Raw genomic sequence first — 19,371 nt, forward strand, 5'->3', positions numbered from 1 at the left:
GCTGCTGAAGAAATGTTCTTGGTCTGGGAATTTCTAAAGTAATAACCTGAAGTGGTGAAAAAAGAGAATTACATAAGAGAAGTAACCAGACTATATTTCTTACCTGGTGGCAGGATACAGCAGATTTTACTGCTAGGATTATACACAGTTTTCCTGCACATTCTTTTGCGGGAAGTCTTTGATTTTCTGTTAGTTTTGGGATCTGGGTTCCTCTGCTGTCCCTGTTTTTCACTCAATGCAACATGAATCACTTGTTTACTTTTTTCCAAAAATACCAGGACTAGGGGGCACGCGATGAAGCTACAAAGTAGTACATTTAAAACAAATCAGAGAAAATATTTCTTCACTCAACGTGTAATTAAATTCTGGAATTCGTTGCCAGAGAATGTGGTGAAAGCAGTTAGCTTAACGGGGTTTTAAAAAGGCTTGGATAGCTTCCTAAAAGAAAAGTCCATAAGCCATTATTAAGATGGTCTTGGGAAAATCCACTTTTATTTCTAGGATAAACAGCATAAAATGTATGGTACTGTTTTGGGATCTTGCCAGGTACTTGTGACCTGGATTGGCCACTGTTGGAAACAGGATGCTGGGGCTTGATGGACCTTCGGTCTGTCCCAGTATGGCAACGCTTATGTTCGTATGAAATGCCTTTCTCTTTCTTCAGAGTCTGCTTTTTTGGAGTTTCTAGTTCAGTTTTTGTCTGTCTCTCCCGCTTCCTAATCTGTGAACTCTTTCTCTGTATTACTTAGTTCGTTGAACTGATACACTGTCTACATAAAACCATATCAAGGCAATTTACAAAATAAAAGAAGACCAGGAAAAATCCAATCAGGAAGAGAAGAGGCAGGAGATAGTCAGAAAGGACTAAGAAACAGGTGGGCTGAGGACAGAGGAGTTGGGTTATAATAAAGTCACTCAGATACAGTGGAACCTCGATATAACACTATGATTGGTGTCTATAAAATATCATTGCATTAAATGCAGGGTCAATAGAACATGAACACAATTGAACCAAAAACTGATTTGTTGCAAAAGGAGCTGCACGTATAAAAAAAAAAGAGGAGGAGCCAAGGCATGATCGCATTATATGCAGATTTATATTATTGCAGGGTGCATTATATCGGGGTTCCACTGTACCTCAAAACTAGAAAGAATGCACAAGAAGCAAGAACGCTCCAGAACAAGAGACCACAACTGAGGCTCTAAGGGCTAGATGAAGGGAGAAAGGTTTTAAGAACTTTTTTGTCATGGAAAGAGCTTCTCACAAGAGCTGCTGTGAGGAAGTGAGGGAAAGCCCGACTTGAACTGGGGTTGATGGCGTTGGGCTAGGAATGAAATTCAGCAGACCATATCGGCCAAGTTCTCTGTTAACCCCAAGGATAGGATTCATATTTTCTCTTTTTTGTGTTGCAGGCAACAGGAGTTGTGGATGGGAACGTGATCCGTGTTTTGTGCCGTGTGAGGGGCATTGGAGCAGACTCCAGCAGCCTGGCAGTAATGACAGCACTGTGGTGAGGTTTGAATTTGTATCCATGACGCATACAACTCGCCACAGCACAGTCAAATATGTCCCAAAGGATTCTGGGAAATGAAATGTAAACATACGCCCAGGGTGACGTCTGCCTTCCATTTGCATGTGGTAGGACTGAAATTACAGGGGAAGGGGAAGGGAGTTTGGATTTAGCCCAAGGTGAGTTACATTCAAGTACTGTGGATACTTTTCAACCCCCAGAGGGATTGCAGGGGGAGTGGAGTGGCTTGCCCAAGTTCATGAAGGCTGTAAGTGGGATTCGAACCCGTTTCCCTAGTTCTCAGCCCTCTGCTCTGTCCATTAGGCCTACTCTTCCATTTCAGAGCTGCTGAACTAACTGCAGGCCATCGGGGCACAGTGGGCCAAACAGGGTTTTTTCAAATGCATGCTTCTAAGTATTCTGGGATTTATTTTTCATCACCAAGAGCAGGGCTACAATCCCTGAATGCCTACAGAAGAAAAAAATTGGGGGGGGGGGGGGGGGGGGGAGGGACAGTAGAAGGGGAAAAAATCCACACTGGCTCAAGAGATGTTGATAACCTATAATTAGTTGTAATTGAGGGGCTTTGATTTCCTTCACTGGACACAATTTCTGTAATATTAGGAGCCCCCCGGCATCGTGGTCTGACTTGTTTCTATTTCCAGATTCAAAATCATTGTTTCCATCCCACTTGCTCAGTGAGGTTTCTGTTCAGATGTTTTCTTGGTGCCCCTCATCCTTCCCTCCCGGGCTCCCCTGTCTTCCTCCTAGTTTGGAGTAGGGGAGATTTTGCAGATGTGGTTCTGTGGTGAGTGATGCAATGCTCTCCTCTATTCCTGGCAGGGCTCTGGCTGATACTCTGGTGGATCCTGCAAGGCCTGGGGACTTTAACCAGGCTCTGATGGAGTTGGGGGCTCTGCTGTGCACACCGAAGGCCCCCCTTTGTGCAGAATGTCCCGTGAAGAGCCACTGTCAAGCATACAGACGGGTACAGCTTGCGTCCTAACTTGGTTCTGCAGGATGGGTGGACTAAGCCTTTTGGAACCCCTTAAGACGTAACAGTAACATAGTAGATGATGGCAGATAAAGACCTGCATGGTCCATCCAGTCTGCCCACCAAGATAATCTCACAGTGTAACATATGATGTGATATTGCATGTGTATACTTGAACTTGATTTGTCCTTGCCATTTTCAGGGCACAGACCGTAGTGTGCCTGGGTAGGGTGGGAGTTTGTTGTTATTACTGAGGCTGCACTAGAATCTGAATATTGGGGGTTTTTTTTGTATAGTGAGCAGAAAGGAAAAGCATCCTCTGCAACCATTATTTGGGGTGTTTCTGTTAACACAGAGTATCGGATCAGGTTGCAGGTTGGAGGGGCAGCTTAATAGTTAGAACATCAGGCTAACAACAGGGAAGCCAGATTCAAACCCCAGACCTGCCAGCGGGAGATTCCTGCTTTTGCAGGTCATCTCCTGCTGGGGACCGAAGATCTGCTGCTGAGCCAGGGGCCTAGCTCTAGCTATCATTGAGTGAGCCTGGCAGAATGTCCAGAACTGCCGAATGGTAGGGGCTGCCCTCTGCTCTCCACCCCTGCTATCTGCCTTCCTCATCCCTGACCCGCCAAACCCCCCCTCCCCCATGAGTCCAGCATTTCCTTCCACATATCTCCCCACCACACTGGTCCTTTCCTCCCAGAGTCCTCCCAAAGTGGCAACAGCTGGTTGGCAGATGCAACAGTGTAAACAGGTTGGCTGTTAGTTGGTCTGACCAGAGCCTTTCCTCTGCCATGTCCGCCTCCTGTGATGTCACTTCCTGTAAGCAGATGCGGGAGAGGAAATTTCACAGCTCTTATCCTGTGGCAGCAGGTGATGACGTTTTGTTTTTTTTTTTTCCTTTTTTTTTTTTAATTTCTTTTTTTATTGAAAGTATTGTATAGATATCAAGTCATTACACAGCAACAGTGTATTAAACATATCTCATAAACTTAAATACTGAACAATGCAAAAAAGCACACAAAATATTCCCTCATTCCCCCCTCCCCCCCATCTTGCAATTAGAAAACATTGAAGGTCAGTAGAGAGACGTCCAGAAGCATTCAAAGCCTTGGAACAATGAGCTTAGGGGCATCAAGGTCTATGCTAGATTTTAGTCTCCATGATCGGTATCGTTCCCATAGCATATTAAACTTTGCTACATGTCCAGATCGTAGAGCTGTCATTTTAGACATTTGATAGAGAGAGTCCATCTTATACACTACTTTTATCACAGGTGGTGCCACTAAGCTTTTCCACTGTGAAGCCAATATAATTTTTCCCGCCACCAACCATATTGAAGTGAGCCGAAGGTCTAAAAGTCGTACCCCTAAGGGGCGGACATGTAGCAAACAGATCTCCGGTTTTTGAGGATACCGTACTCCAGTCACTTGGATAAACATATCAATCAACTCTGCCCAATAAAGCTGAATTTTCGGACATGTCCACCAAATATGAAGCATGTCCCCCACTGCAGCACAGCCCCTCCAACATTTGTCAGACCCCTGCCCATACATTTTGTTTTATTTATTTTTGTTACATTTGTACCCCGCACTTTCCCACTCATGACAGGCTCAATGCGGCTTACATGGGGCAATGGAGGGTTAAGTGACTTGCCCAGAGTCACAAGGAGCTGCCTGTGCCTGAAGTGGGAATCCAACTCAGTTCCCCAGGACCAAAGTCCACCACCCTAACCACTAGGCCACTCCTGCACTCCAATCGCATTTTTACCAATCGCTTAGGAGTGTAATACCACTGATATAATATTTTGTAACTGCTTTCTATCATTGAACTAGATATAGAAACCCACAACATATGCTCCATGGCTTTTCCCCATTGTGTATATTCTATTGTTATTTGTAAGGTTTGCTCCCACCACTGTAGATAATGTAGTATAGGCTGACGTCTTATTAACGCGTCTCCAGCTGCCGGGGGGGGGGGGGGGGGGGGGAAGTGGCTTGTTGGTGCCACAGCTGAGATCTGTCAGGGTGAAGCCAGGAGGTGGAATGGGCGGTCTGTGGGGGTGTGGCTGGGCAATGCTGGGGGCATGGTGTAAATCTCCCTCTCAAAGATCGGGTCCCTTGGCAGTTCTGAAATTCCACTGCAATTCCTTGTGACCTGGATTGGCCACTGCTGGAAGCAGGGTACTGGGCTAGATGGACCATTGGTCTGACCCAGTGTGGTTATTCTTATGGTCTTGTGATCTTGGACAAGCCATTAAACCCTCCGTTGCCTCAGGTACAAAGTTAGATTGTAAGACCTCCCGGGACAGGGAAATACTTACTGTACCTGAATGTAATTCACCGTCTGAGAAAAGACATGCACTAAATTAAAATTTCAAAATCCAAAGACCCTCTACAACAGAAGGCGTGGGGTTTCTATTAGGGTTCCATCCCATTCCGTAAAAAAATTGTTTGAATGATGTTATCAAATAATTGTAATAGTAGTTTCAGCAGATGCTTAAACTGGTCTGCACGAAGGCCCTTAAATCTTTCTTGTACTTATAAAACTGGATTAAAAATATGAAGTACACAAGGTGACTATGGTGGGGCCAATAACACCATATGATATTCCATGTATATTATTATTTAATGCCGTGTTGGGCTCACCTGGAATAAGATGTAATGAGCCGAGTTATATATGTTCTGTGTTATATTCTTTTTGCTCAATAAAGACTTCTAAAAATTAAAAAAAAAATCTTTCTCGTACTGTGTTTAGGAGCAGTTCATTGCTTCCTCTCTCATAGGCTGCTTTCTTCTCTTGGTTGTAGGTGCAGAAGGATCTGGATTCTGCATTTCAGAGGCTGAAGGGGAAAGGGGCTTCGGAGCGTGAATCACTGTCGGATATAGAGGAGTGTGGTGAGTGATGGAGATGGGATCAAGGGAGGAAGTGAAGGAACCTGCCTGTCGACTATCTCAGCTCAGCAGAGAGGGGGTAATAGTCTGTCATGTAACAGATGACTTCAAAGTATGGGGATTGGTTGGGGGGGGGGACCAGGGGCAAAATGTTGAAAGAGTCTTCATGGTGATTGGAAAACAAGAATTTCAAAATCAGATATTTGTTATTCAGATTGGATATTAAAATACTCTTAAAACATTTTAAGAATGAACCGAGCTCTGTAGTATCGCCATGAATAGTAACCAGAACTTAAATTCTATGAATATGCTTGAGAACAGCAGATTAGGAGATGAGACCTGATCATCCCTTACAGGGGCCATACATGCATACAAACATAAGTACATAAGTACATAAGTACATAAGTACATAAGTACATAAGTACATAAGTACATAAGTAGTGCCATACTGGGAAAGACCAAAGGTCCATCTAGCCCAGCATCCTGTCACCGACAGTGGCCAATCCAGGTCAAGGGCACCTGGCACGCTCCCCAAACGTAAAAACATTCCAGACAAGTTATACCTAAAAATGAGGAATTTTTCCAGTCCATTTAATAGCGGTCTATGGACTTGTCCTTTAGGAATCTATCTAACCCCTTTTTAAACTCCGTCAAGCTAACCGCCCGTACCACGTTCTCCGGCAATGAATTCCAGAGTCTAATTACACGTTGGGTGAAGAAAAATTTTCTCCGATTCGTTTTAAATTTACCACACTGTAGCTTCAACTCATGCCCTCTAGTCCTAGTATTTTTGGATAGCGTGAACAGTCGCTTCACATCCACCCGATCCATTCCACTCATTATTTTATACACTTCTATCATATCTCCCCTCAGCCGTCTCTTCTCCAAGCTGAAAAGCCCTAGCCTTCTCAGCCTCTCTTCATAGGAAAGTTGTCCCATCCCCACTATCATTTTCGTCGCCCTTCGCTGTACCTTTTCCAATTCTACTATAAACAGTTGAACTCTTATCCCCAGTGCCCTAGCGAGGGCGGCTGATACCCGGGGTGGTTCGCCACGGTGCACCCCCCCCCCCCCCCCGAGCGCATTCTTACCAAAGGGGACGGGCGGGAGGGCCGCTCTGCCCAGAGTGCATGTCGCTGGGAGCTGCGTCGGCTCCGCTGGTTCCCTGCTCTCTCTGCCCCAGAACAGGAAGTAACCTGTTCTGGGGCAGAGAGAGCAGTGAACCAGCGGAGGCGACACCCCCCCCAGCGGCATGCACCCAGGGCGGACTGCCCCACTGCCCCCCCCTTCCTACGTCACTGCTTATCCCCCCCTCTCTCTACAAGTGCAAAACCAATTGGGGACTAGATTACATGTGGGTATGGAGGAGAATCTCCATATGCTTGTATCGTATTGTGTCTCTTATTTGAATTTCAGTGCTGTTAAATGTGTATATTTTTGAGCCTGTGTCATGGTTGTCTTATTATTAGGTTTCAATTTGCTGTTTTCAAGTTTTCCTCTTTCACTGTATTTATGTTTCTACTTGTTCATTTTACTATTGCTATACTGTTAACAAAATTGTAAGTTTGATGTTAAACTGTACCTTCGTACACCGCCTTGGGTGAATCTCTTCATAAAGGCAGTTAATAAATCCCAATAATAAATGAATGAATAAATAAAATACAACAATCATGGCATGTAATGTTAATGTCATAACAAGACTCTGTAAGCCACATTGAGCCTGCAAATAGGTGGGAAAATGTGGGATACAAATGCAATAAATAAATAAATAAATAAATATCTCCTGATAAAATTGTAGAAGCAAAAACCTATCACAGAATATTTTAATGAAGATTCTATATGGTTAGAACATAAGAATACAACAAGTGATCCGAACCACTTAAAGAAAAGATAGGGGAAAAGACCTCATTGAAAAAAGCCTGTGGCAGTCAGACAATCCTTGTCTCATGCCTATTTTTTCTACTCATTGGTCAAAAACCCCCAACCAACCACGAAGGTTGGAAGAAATTGTTCATATCTTTGTGTTATGTTTTTTGAATGTTTTTTTTCCTTTATGCACTTAAAAGAGAAACACTATATATCCGTGTGCAGTATACTGCCCAACATGCAAAGTTCAAGAAAAGTAAATCAAAATTCAGCTTAGCTTGATTATTAGAGCTTGACGTTTGTAGTTCTCCCGAAAAAACCACCAAAACCCAACGGACCCGTTTCGCCAAAAGGCTTCTTCAGGGGATACCGGGTTCTCGATTCGTGGATACTCTTCCAGACTCAGGAGTAACGCTAACGTAGAGAGGAGACATGATAGAAACGTTTAAATATCTCAAGGGCATCTACGTACAGGAAGAGAGCCTTTTTCAAATGAAGGAGAGCTACTACTGCTTAACATTTCTAGAGCACTACTAGGGTTACGCAGCGCTGTACAGTTTAACAGAAAGGACAGTCCCTGCTCAAAGGAGCTTACAATCTAAAGGACGAAATGTCAAGTTGGGGCAGTCTAGATTTCATGAATAGAGGTATGGTGGTTAGGTGCCAAAGGCGACATTGAAGAGGTGGGTTTTGAGCAAGGATTTGAAGATGGGCAGGGAGGGGGCCTGGCGAATGGGCTCAGGGAGTTTATTCCAAGCATGGGGTGAGGCGAGGCAGAAAGGGCGGAGCCTGGAGTTGGCGGTGGTGGAGAAGGGTACTGAGAGGAGGGATTTGTCTTGAGAGCGAAGGTTACGGGTAGGAACGTAAGGGGAGATGAGGGTAGAGAGGTAAGGAGGGGCTGCAGATTGAGTGCATTTGTAGGTTAGTAGGAGAAGCTTGAACTGTATGCGGTACCTGATTGGAAGCCAGTGAAGTGACTTGAGGAGAGGGGAGATGTGAGTATATCGGTCCAGGCGGAAGATAAGATGTGCAGCAGAGTTCTGAACGGACTGAAGGGGGGATAGATGGCAAAGTGGGAGGCCAGTGAGGAGTAGGTTGCAGTAGTCAAGACGAGAGATTCCTGGAAGTAGTGGTTAGTGTTGGGCAGGACTGAGGGGGAGGGTGATGAAGTGTGAAGGTGATCAGGTGATGGTCAGAGAGAGGAACAGCTGAGGCGCAGAAATTGGAGGGTGAGCAGGTAGAGGAGAGGACGAGGTCAAGACAGTGGCCAGATTGGTGAGTAGGGGTGGTGGAGCTCAGTTGGAGGTTGAAGGAGGAGGTTAGAGTGAGGAACTGAGAAGCGTATGGGTCAGATGGGTTATCAGTATGTATGTTAAAATTTCCAAGAATGAGGGATGGGGACGAGGGCTCAAGAAAAACGGAGAGCCAGGCCTCAAAGTCGGTTAGGAAGGAAGAGAGCTGTGGAATGAGGGGGCATATGACAAAGTTAAGAGGGAATAGGCTTAGGAGTAACCTAAGGAAGTATTATTTCACAGAAAGGGTGGTGGAGGCGTGGAGTGGCCTCCCGGTGGAGGTGGTGGAGTCGAGGACTGTTTCAGAATTTCAAAAGGCATGGCATAAGCATGTTGGATTGCTTAGGAACAGGAAGAATTAGGGGTTACAGAGGATGGGTCATATGGCCTTTATCTGCCGTCATGTTTCTTGGGGCCTGGATTGGCCGCTGTCAGAGACAGAGTGCTGGGCTTGATGGACCTTTGGTCTTTTCCCAGCGTGGCAGTGCTTATGTACTTATAACGAGCAGAGGGCTGCCTCATCTCTGCATTTCTTCCTGTTTATAGTGACTGCAGCTGGCAGCTGCCCCCTGTGCCTGCCTCCCATGTCACCCTGGGACAAGAAGCTGGGTGTAAGAAACTTCCCCAGAAAATCCCCAAAGAAGCAGCCCCGGCAGGTGCAAACCCTGACTTGTGTCCCAGAGAGGAGGAGTGTACGCGGAGAGCCAGAGTACCTGCTTAGTCAGAGGCCCAGCTCAGGTAATACTGGGTCAGCTGCGGTCGTCTCGCCCATCAGTGGGCTGCGGCAGCTGCTTCTTTAACCCTGCGATGTGCCCTTCACAGGACTGCTGGCCAGGATGTGGGAGTTCCCCAGCATACTTTCCGACACAGAGATGTCCAAGAAGGAGCAGAAGCGGGTGCTGTCAGGGCATCTGGCTGCAGTGACCGGAGGGACTGGGGGTCTGCGAGGCCTGCGCTACATTGGCCAGGTAAGTCCTCTGTAGAGAGAATATGGAGCATGAATTTTGGTTTTCCTTTTTAGTCATTGGTACATTTCTTCAAAAAGATGAGGTCCCTTTAGAAGAGGGAAGCTGCCACACGTCAAACTTCTGTCTCTGGCCTTGAATCCATGTTCAGAGGAAGGAGACATGCTTCACACTCTGGGTGTAAAGACAACTTCTACCACTGTTTTGAACAGAACAAGGACTTTTGGGTTTTCTGCTGCAGTATTTCACTTTCAGGATTTTGGGGATGAGTCATATAATCGTGCCACACAGGCGGAAAAACCTGCTAAAATTCAAACTATTAGTGAACTCAGACAGAAAGGGGAAAAAGCTGATGCAAATTCTTTCACCCGCGTCACCTGTGATCTCACGGGTTAGGAATGGGTGTTACATAAGTCCATAAGTATTAAAGGTCCATCAAGCCCAGCATCCTGTTTCCAACAGTGGCCAATCCAGGTCACAAATACCTGGCAAGATCCCAAAAAAGTACAAAACATTTTATACTGCTTATCCCAGAAATAGTGGATTTTCCCCAAGTCAAATTTAATAATGGTCTATGGACTTTTCCTTTAGGAAGCCGTCCAAACCTTTTTTTTTTAAACTCCGCTAAGCTAACCGCCTTTACCACATTCTCTGGCAACGAATTCCAGAGTTTAATTACACGTTGAGTGAAGGCATTATAACGTCCTCACTTTTGTTTTCCATTGCTTTTCTAATAATACTTAACATTCTATTTGCTTTCTTAATAAAAGAAAAAGGATGCCAAAAACTCATGTTAGCAGAGAGAAGAGACTCCCATTATAAATGGCATTTGAATTTTCACATTCCAAATATCATTTCCAATGAATCTCTGTTCTCCTCCTGCAGGTGCTTCATATGTTCTCCCACATCCACCAGACTTACCTGGTTTATTCCCTGAGCCTCGATGAGGCAGATGGAACCACAGTGGCACCTGAGAGGGTGAAAGGGGTAGACAGTGCACGATGGGTGACCAAAGCAGAGTTCCAGAAGTCAGCCGTCTCTACTGCCATGAAGAAGGTGAGGTGAAGGTTTTGTAATGTGCATACACAGACACCTTTCTCAGCCCGTTATACTGCAGACCTGAAAGACTGGCCACAAATGACACTCTCTCTCTCGTATCACGGATTTCCTTTGGGGGAAAGGGGCCTGGGACGTCATATACCACCTTTCTGTGATTACAATCAAAGTGGTTTACACATTAGATACAGGTACTTATTTTGTACCAGGGGCAATGGAGGGTTAAGTGACTTGCCCAGAGTCATAAGGTTCTCAGGCCACCGCACTAAGCACTAGGCTACTCCTCCACGCCTTTGCCTTGTTCTTGGATTGAGGTTTAGTTTCTTCAGTGTGGACTTGGTTTGCTGCTTCCTTCGATACAGATAATGTATTCATTTTATTTATTTATTTGTTGCATTTGTATCCCACATTTTCCCACCTATTTGCAGGCTCAATGTGGCTTACATAATACAGAGTGGTATTGCATTAGAGTTCAAGAGCGACAGAGTAAATTAAGTAGTCAGCTTTTGGAGGCCAAAACCGCCTTTCTCAGGTCAAGACAGTATGAGCTAAAGATGGCAGTATCAGAACACACAAGTGCAGTGCTTAATTTCTGGGGTAACAGCCTGGAACACAGTTCTGCCACTTAGACCACAGGGCAGTAAGGGCACTCTGCTTCAGCCTCTCCTTCCCAGACTCCCTGCAGAGAGGAGAGGAAGGGGACAGGGTGAACCAAGAGCAGAGTAGAGAAAAACCATTCTGTTAATTGAACCCATACATTCTATTTTTCCTGCCCACATGCCCCCTCCCTCTTTCTACCAATCCACTTCCTTTTTGTCTGCAAAGTAAACCCTCTAGCTAGCTTTCCTGATATGCCACTGTTGCCCGGAATCACAGTATCCCTCTCCCCATTTTTACCCTCCTTCTCGTCTGTCTGGTTTTATGTTTTGTTATTTCTGTTGCTTCTATGTATTCTCTTATTTTAGATTGTAAGCCGCTCAGATAGATTTGTCTGTTGTGTGGGATAGTAGGTTTTAAATAAACCAGGCTACTACCTTTGTTACTCTGCGTGTTTAAACACATTCCCAGTCATGGGACCTCATTCTGACCCTTTTCTGCACCCAAACTTCTACTGGATCCTCTCCCCTACTTTCCTGCAGTGAGACAGACTCCCAAGCCCCTCTCCTCCTGCAGGAAACATTTTTCCCAAGCCATCTCTTCTCTCAGTTCCTGCTGTGGTCATGACGGAGCAGGGCCGGCGGGTTTCAGGACCAGCGAAATGTGGATGGCGTGTGCCTGAACATTTCCAGGCTAGTAGATAGAAACTGTGAACACTCTGGCTTTTCATTCAGGGTAATCGATCTGTACAAGATGGCCAGAGAACGGAACCTGTCACTGAGACACTCTCTGTTTTTATCCAGATATTTAAAATGTACGAAAACCAAACGCTGAGAAACAGAAGAAAAGTAAGGTGAGCAGAACTGTGCATTTACTAGGTGGTGTGTTTATAGAAGGGAAATGGGACTTGATATACCGCCTTTCTGAGGTTTTTGCAACTACATTCAAAGTGGTTTACATATATTCAGGTACTTATTTTGTACCAGGGGCAATGGAGGGTTAAGTGACTTGCCCAGAGTCACAAGGAGCTGCAGTGGGAATCAAACTCAGTTCCCCAGGATCAGAGTCCGCTGCACTAACCACTAGGCTACTCCTCCACTAGTAAAATTCCATGTAGAAGCCTGCCCTTGCAGATCACCAATGCGGCTGTGCAGGCTTCTGTTTCTGTGAGTCTGATGTCCTGCAAGGCCACACTGGTGATCTGCAAGGGCAGGCTTCTACATGGAATGTTGCCAGTGGAATAGCAACATTCCATGTAGAATGTCAAAAAGGGAAAGGGAAATGGGACTTGATATACCGCCTTTCTGAGGTTTTTTGCAACTACATTCAAAGCGGTTTACATATATTCAGGTACTTATTTTGTGCCAGGGGCAATGGAGGGTTAAGTGACTTGCCTGGCATTTACAAGGAGTTGCAGTGGGAATCAAACTCAGTTCCCCAGGATCAAAGTCTACTACACTAACCACTAGGCTACTCCTCCACGAGCAACATTCCATGTAGAAGCCTGCCCTTGCACATCAGCAACGCGGCCGCGCAGGCTTCTGTTTCTGTGAGTCTGACGTCCTGCACATTACGTGCAGGACGTCAGACTCACAGAAACAGAAGCCTGCACGGCCGCGTTGCTAATCTGCAAGGGCAGGCTTCTACGTGGAATGTTGGTAGTGGAATAGCAACATTCCATGTAGAATCTCAAATAGGGAAAGGGTAATGGGACTTGATATACTGCCTTTCTGAGGTTTCTGCAACTACATTCAAAGCGGTTTACATATATTCAGGTACTTATTTTGTGCCAGGGGCAATGGAGGGTTAAGTGACTTGCCTGGCGTTTACAAGGAGTTGCAGTGGGAATCAAACTCAGTTCCCCAGGATCAAAGTCTACTACACTAACCACTAGGCTACTCCTCCACGAGCAACATTCCATGTAGAAGCCTGCCCTTGCACATCAGCAACGCGGCCGCGCAGGCTTCTGTTTCTGTGAGTCTGACGTCCTGCACATTACGTGCAGGACGTCAGACTCACAGAAACAGAAGCCTGCACGGCCGCGTTGCTAATCTGCAAGGGCAGGCTTCTACGTGGAATGTTGGTAGTGGAATAGCAACATTCCATGTAGAATCTCAAATAGGGAAAGGGTAATGGGACTTGATATACTGCCTTTCTGAGGTTTCTGCAACTACATTCAAAGCGGTTTACATATATTCAGGTACTTATTTTGTGCCAGGGGCAATGGAGGGTTAAGTGACTTGCCTGGCGTTTACAAGGAGTTGCAGTGGGAATCAAACTCAGTTCCCCAGGATCAAAGTCTACTACACTAACCACTAGGCTACTCCTCCACTACCAACATTCCATGTAGAAGCCTGCCCTTGCAGATTAGCAACGCGGCCGTGCAGGCTTCTGTTTCTGTGAGTCTGACGTCCTGCACGTAATGTGCAGGACGTCAGACTCACAGAAACAGAAGCCTGCGCGGCCGCGTTGCTGATGTGCAAGGGCAGGCTTCTACATGGAATGTTGGTAGTGGAATAGCAACATTCCATGTAGAATCTCAAATAGGGAAAGGGTAATGGGACTTGATATACTGCCTTTCTGAGGTTTCTGCAACTCCATTCAAAGCGGTTTACATATATTCAGGTACTTATTTTGTACCTGGGGCAATGGAGGGTTAAGTGACTTGCCCAGAGTCACAAGGAGCTGCAGTGGGAATCAAACTCAGTTCCCCAGGATCAAAGTCCACTGCACTAACCACTAGGCTACTCCTCCACCTATCTACCTCTCCTTCTCTTGTGTTTTCTTTTAATTTCCAGAGGTGATTATTGATTCATACAGAGGAGCATTTTCGATGACGTCTAAATTCAATTTTGGATGTTTTGGGGAAATGTCCAAAAATCCAGTAGCGAACATTTTCAAATGTCCAACTTCACGTTTCGAAAATGGCCCTTTGCTAGATGTTTTTACGCTCGGTGCATCTATCTTTTAGGACCATTTTCGAAAAACAACAAAAATGTCCAAGGAAAAGACACATTATATTACATGACATTTGTATCTGACACATACCATTAAAGTTCAGCGTGGTTTACAAAAGAATAAACTGGGCCAATTCCAGGAACACGTACAGATCATTAAAAACAAACAACCGATAAAAGCTAATTAATTCAAACGCAAACATTTTCTAAAGAAATAAGTTTTCAGCAACTTTTGAAATGCTGCATAGTTAGATTGCATTTGAATTTCTGTAGTTAGGTCATTCCAATTATTGGCCACCAAATATGTAAATGAACCAGCAAAAAATCTCTTATAAACTACTTTTTTTGGATCTGGAGAATTAAAAAAACATCTGGATCCAGGACTAACATTTCTAGCCAATAATTGGATTCGACTTCACATATAAGCAGGTGTTTTCACCCTACACATTTAGAAAAACCCAATTTTTTTATAAAACAATTTTAATATCCAAGCTTTATCAGGCGATATATATCTGTAAATGGTAAAACCATTATTCCTTTATTGTAAATTTTGCTCAACTGATTTTCTTAAACAAGTTTATGCTTGTAATGTAATGGAAATGTAATAAATAAATAAAAGAAAAACCCAGCTTAAAAACTGTAGGTGCCTGTGCTGGTAACCAGTGCAATTGCAACGACTATCGTGTTGGATACCTTAAATATTAATCGGGCAGTCGTATTTAACAGAGTTTGAAATGTATTTACAATCATGTCTGTACTGCTCTTATAAACGCACAAAAAAACAAGCTATGGGGATGTATGGGGGGAGGGGGCAGCATTCTTAGTAGACTGGCCACACAGACATCCTGGCGTTGCGGTGGATGTCACAGAAAAGATCCCCTTATATTGTATAGGGAGCCCTCAAAAACCTACTGTGCCCAAGTGTACAGCACTACAATAGCCCTTATGCCTGCAGGTGTCGCCTATATGTGGGTACAGTAGGTTTTTGGTGGGCTGACACTTTCCACCACAAGTGTAACAGTTAGAGTGGGATATGGGTCTCGGTCCCCTTCTCTACAGTCCACGGCACCGACAATTAGGCTACTCCAGGGACCTGCTTGCTGCTCTAATAGGAGTGGCCATAACCCCTGGTAAGCCTTTTCTTGGCTGGGAGGTGCCCAGTGCTCCCACCAGTGGCCCTGCCTGCACCCTCTCTGCCTGTCGTAACATTTGTTCTTTCATTCTTTGCAGATTAGTAAAAGGAAACGGAGCCCTGAAGGTGACAACGTTAAATTAGATGCCCACAGACAGCTGTCTCTTGACAGGTTTTTCAGACCTGCCTGCTGAATGAGATCCAGATGTGTGTGTCATGTGGTGGACACGGAATCATGGAAAGGAGCTCTATTCCTGTGCCAGAATGCGGGGTGGGGGGGGTGGGAGGAAGAAGGGTGACACCTCAGGTAGACTGCTTTGTGCTCAGAGTTCCACTTGCCAACCGCCCAGTGTGTGGACTGCTCTGGGGAGAGGATAATACTCTCACGGTCTGAGTATATAATTATTCAAAGCAGTTACAGAAACATGTGTGGCAAGGCCAGCCTCTCTTATTCCTGTACGTTCGGACACCCTCGTGCCTCAGGAAAGGGGACAGCTTTCCTGTGGGATGTGAGTGCGACTTCCTTCGCTTTGTAGTCTGGGTCCATCACGCTAGCACTGTTCAGAAGGGGCCACGTGCAGTTGGGCTCCAGGGCACAGTCAGATGCCTGTGGGAGATTGTGGCCAGCTGTAGTAAAGCAGAGTTCATAGTCTCATTAACTCTTACTGAAGCAGCCCAGAAGATGTTTTCATGCCCTGTCCAGGTGCTTTTTTTACACAGCAGTTTAGGTCTTCACGCTTCTGTTTTTAAGTAATAAATGTATTTTGTACTTTTTTTTTCTAAATGCGTTTGGTCTTCTTTTTCAGACTTTAGCCATCACCGACAAGTATAAATGTGCAGTGCAAGTTCAGTTTACTGTCTGTAGAGTCTGTGTGCTGTCCACCTTCCTGTACCCACAACACCAACTTATTCATAAGAACATAAGAGTAGCCAAACTGGATCAGACCAGCATCCTGTTTTCAGCGGTGGCCAATCCGGCTCACAAGTACCTGACAGAAACGCAAATTGTAGCAACACTCCATACTAGAAAAATCCCAGGGCAAGCAGTTGCTTCCCATGTCTGTCTCAATAGCAGACTATGGCCTTTTCCTCCAGGAATTTGTCCAAACCTTTTTTAAACCCAGATACACTAATTGCTGTTACTACATCCTCCAGTAAAGAGTTCCAAAGCTTAACTATTCGTTGAGTGAAAACAAAATATTTCCTCCTATTTGTTTTATGTTTCAACGTTTTATTAATGACATTCAAATAGAAATCACAATCCACATTCTGAATATGCAAAGATACATTCTGGGTCTAATAAACAAATGATTCAGTGTGTTACTAACAGTCATCAAATTTTTATCGTTTTTATCTCCCCCTCCCTCCCCTCCCTCTATATGTTCTACATCTGTAACTAAATTAAACAAATTTATTGAACTTATATTAAAATAATGCAACCATTGATTCATATCAAGTAATCAATCCCCCCTCCCCCCCTTGATTCTCCGCTCATGTCTGATTTCAAACTAATCAATTTTCAGCAGTTACAGTGTGTTAAGGACCAAACTTCTCCCCCTGTGAGTCAAAGAGTCTATATATCTGCCCCACAGTTTAAAAAATGCAAGTTTTCGTTTTGGTCCACGTTTAGCTTCTCTTGCTTCCCACATCATCAACTGATGCACCATGTTTCTCCAATGCCAAAACTCAGGTCCCATATCAGATGTCCAATACTGCAAGATACATTTCTTTGCCAGCAAGGTAAGTTTACGAAATAGGTGTGTCCCATGAAGTGTCCCCGTCCCAACCGATCCCGGCAGATTCAACAACAACTGTTGAGGTGATCCCACTATCCTATATCCAAATAATGTGGTCAGGTAGTTAGTAACTCTCCCCCAGAATGCTTTAATTTTCCTACAACCCCAGAAACCATGATAAAAGGTATTTTCCGCATTCCCACAACGCCTACACATCGATGTCTGTGTTCCTCCAAACTTTGCTAATTGTACTTGAGACATATAGGCGCGATGTATGAAACGAAAGGCACATTCCCTGTATTGTGCACTACCAATCACTTTTGGTATTCCTTTCAATTGCTTATTAATATCCCATGTCGTTAAACTAATGCCTAAATCTTTTTCCCAGCGTTCTTTCAATTGTGTCAGGTTCCTGGGGCCTGCATTCTCCCACAACGCCTTATGTAGTCCAGTAATGGAGGGACCTTCCATAGATATTTTTTCAAAAAAATATTTCACCTTAGCTCCTAAATTCTGCGCAAGTCTTTCCTTGTTCAATGATTGAATAAAATGTTGCAATTGACAGTGTGCAAATATGTCCCTCCACTGCCTATTCTCAGTGCCTAACAATTGTTCCCTAGTTTTAATCTCTCCATTTTCGTTCAAGACATCTCCTAAGGAGACCAGTCCTCGAACTTCCCAGCTACGAAATACCTGGTTTGTTATACCTGCCTCAAACAGCGGGTTCCCTCTAATACTTAAAAGCTCCGTTATGCCATGTCCTATTCTCAATTTATTCTCCAAAAACCTCCATGCCTTCCTCAAGGGGTACAACAACAAATTTTTTTGGCATCTATCAGGTATCTGAGATCTCTCCAATTGTAGCAAGGTGAGCGGCTGAAAAGGTTCAAAGAGTGCCTCTTCTATTTCAATTGGAGTATAATAACTGGATCGAAAAATCCAGTCTCTAATATGCCGTAGCAAGCAAGCCATGTTATATAACTGCAAGTCCGGCAACCCTAGCCCTCCCTGTTCCCAGCCCCCTAACAACCATTGATATTTCACCTTTGCCTTTTTATTTGCCCAACAAAATTTCACCACCAATTTGTAAAAGGCATTAATATCTTTACGCGATAAGCATATTGGAATAGTTTGCAGCACGTACAGCCACCGGGGTAGTATAACCATACGAATTAAACATATGCGCCCTATTAACGGCAGCTGCAGAATGCTCCAACTCTCCAATTGTTGTCTAGTCTGGGCCAGTAGTAACTTAATATTAGCAGAATAAAGATCCACAGTCTTGGGGGTTAGCTGTACTCCTAAATATCGAAATGCGCCCCTCGCCCATCTAAGAGGGAATCTACCATGCCAGGCCTCTCTGATGTTGACATTACTGGCCAGAGCTTCCGATTTTTCTAAATTTAATTTAAACCCTGAATAAGTTCCAAATTCTTCAAATATTTCCAACAGGGCATGTAGTGAGTCTACTGGGTTCGTAATCATGACTAGTAAATCATCTGCGAAAGCAGCCAACTTAAATTCTTGATTATTAATTTTTACCCCTCGCACTGCAGGCATGGAGCATATATCTCTAATCAGGGGGTCTAAATAGAGAGCAAATAATAAAGGGGACAGTGGGCATCCCTGCCTGGTACCTCGCTCTATAGCAAACTCCTCTGAGCAACTATCATTGACCACAATGCGTGCCGTCGGCTGGGCATATAAAGTTGTTACCGCCTCTACAAACCACCCTGTGAACCCATATGCTTTCAATGTCTCAAACAAATAACCCCACTGCACTCGATCAAAAGCCTTTTCTGCATCGAAACTGACCATTAGTGCCGGTTCTGCTTCCATCCCTATTTTCTCCAAAGCTGCCAAGATCTTACGTAAATTTTTTGAAACTGATCTCTCTTTAACAAATCCTACTTGCACATCCTGCACAAGATTCGGTAGAATTTTCCCCATTCGTTTGGCTAATATCTTAGCAAATAATTTCATTTCACAGTTCAACAATGATATTGGTCGGTATGACTCTGGCAAGGTCACATCTCTTTTAGGTTTAGGGATTAAAATAATTTGTGCCGTGTTTAGTTGCCCAGGCAAATTACCCTCTTCCACCCACTCCGTAAATACTTCCACCAAAATCGGTTCTATCTCTGCTCCCATCAGCTTATAAAACTCAACTCGCATTCCATCGGGTCCCGGTGCTTTCCCCATTTGGCTATTGGCAATTGCCCAATGTACCTCCTCCACTGTAATAGGGGCATTTAAATCATTTCTTTCTTTATCCGAGAGTATTGGGTGTTTCACACCGTCCAGGTATAGACTACTCGGTAGACCTGCGTCTTCCTCTGCTCTATATAGCTTTTGATAAAATATTTTGAAT

At 44.5% G+C, this 19,371-nt stretch overlaps 1 protein-coding gene across 1 annotated transcript in view; it reads left to right on the top strand.

The window, feature by feature from the left end:
* The window catches only part of LOC115459583 (adenine DNA glycosylase-like), a 37,456-nt gene extending 21,998 nt beyond the window's left edge, over positions 1–15,458 (top strand). The window contains exons 8-14 of the mRNA XM_030189393.1: positions 1,414–1,511; positions 2,355–2,499; positions 5,315–5,402; positions 9,104–9,295; positions 9,380–9,525; positions 10,408–10,578; positions 15,363–15,458. Of these exons, the coding sequence (XP_030045253.1) occupies positions 1,414–1,511; positions 2,355–2,499; positions 5,315–5,402; positions 9,104–9,295; positions 9,380–9,525; positions 10,408–10,578; positions 15,363–15,458 (936 nt within the window). The remainder of the gene's footprint in view (positions 1–1,413; positions 1,512–2,354; positions 2,500–5,314; positions 5,403–9,103; positions 9,296–9,379; positions 9,526–10,407; positions 10,579–15,362) is intronic.
* The last annotated feature ends 3,913 nt before the right edge of the window (positions 15,459–19,371 follow it).

Source organism: Microcaecilia unicolor, unplaced genomic scaffold (assembly GCF_901765095.1).
Source record: "Microcaecilia unicolor unplaced genomic scaffold, aMicUni1.1, whole genome shotgun sequence".
Classification (NCBI taxonomy): Eukaryota; Metazoa; Chordata; class Amphibia; order Gymnophiona; family Siphonopidae; genus Microcaecilia; species Microcaecilia unicolor.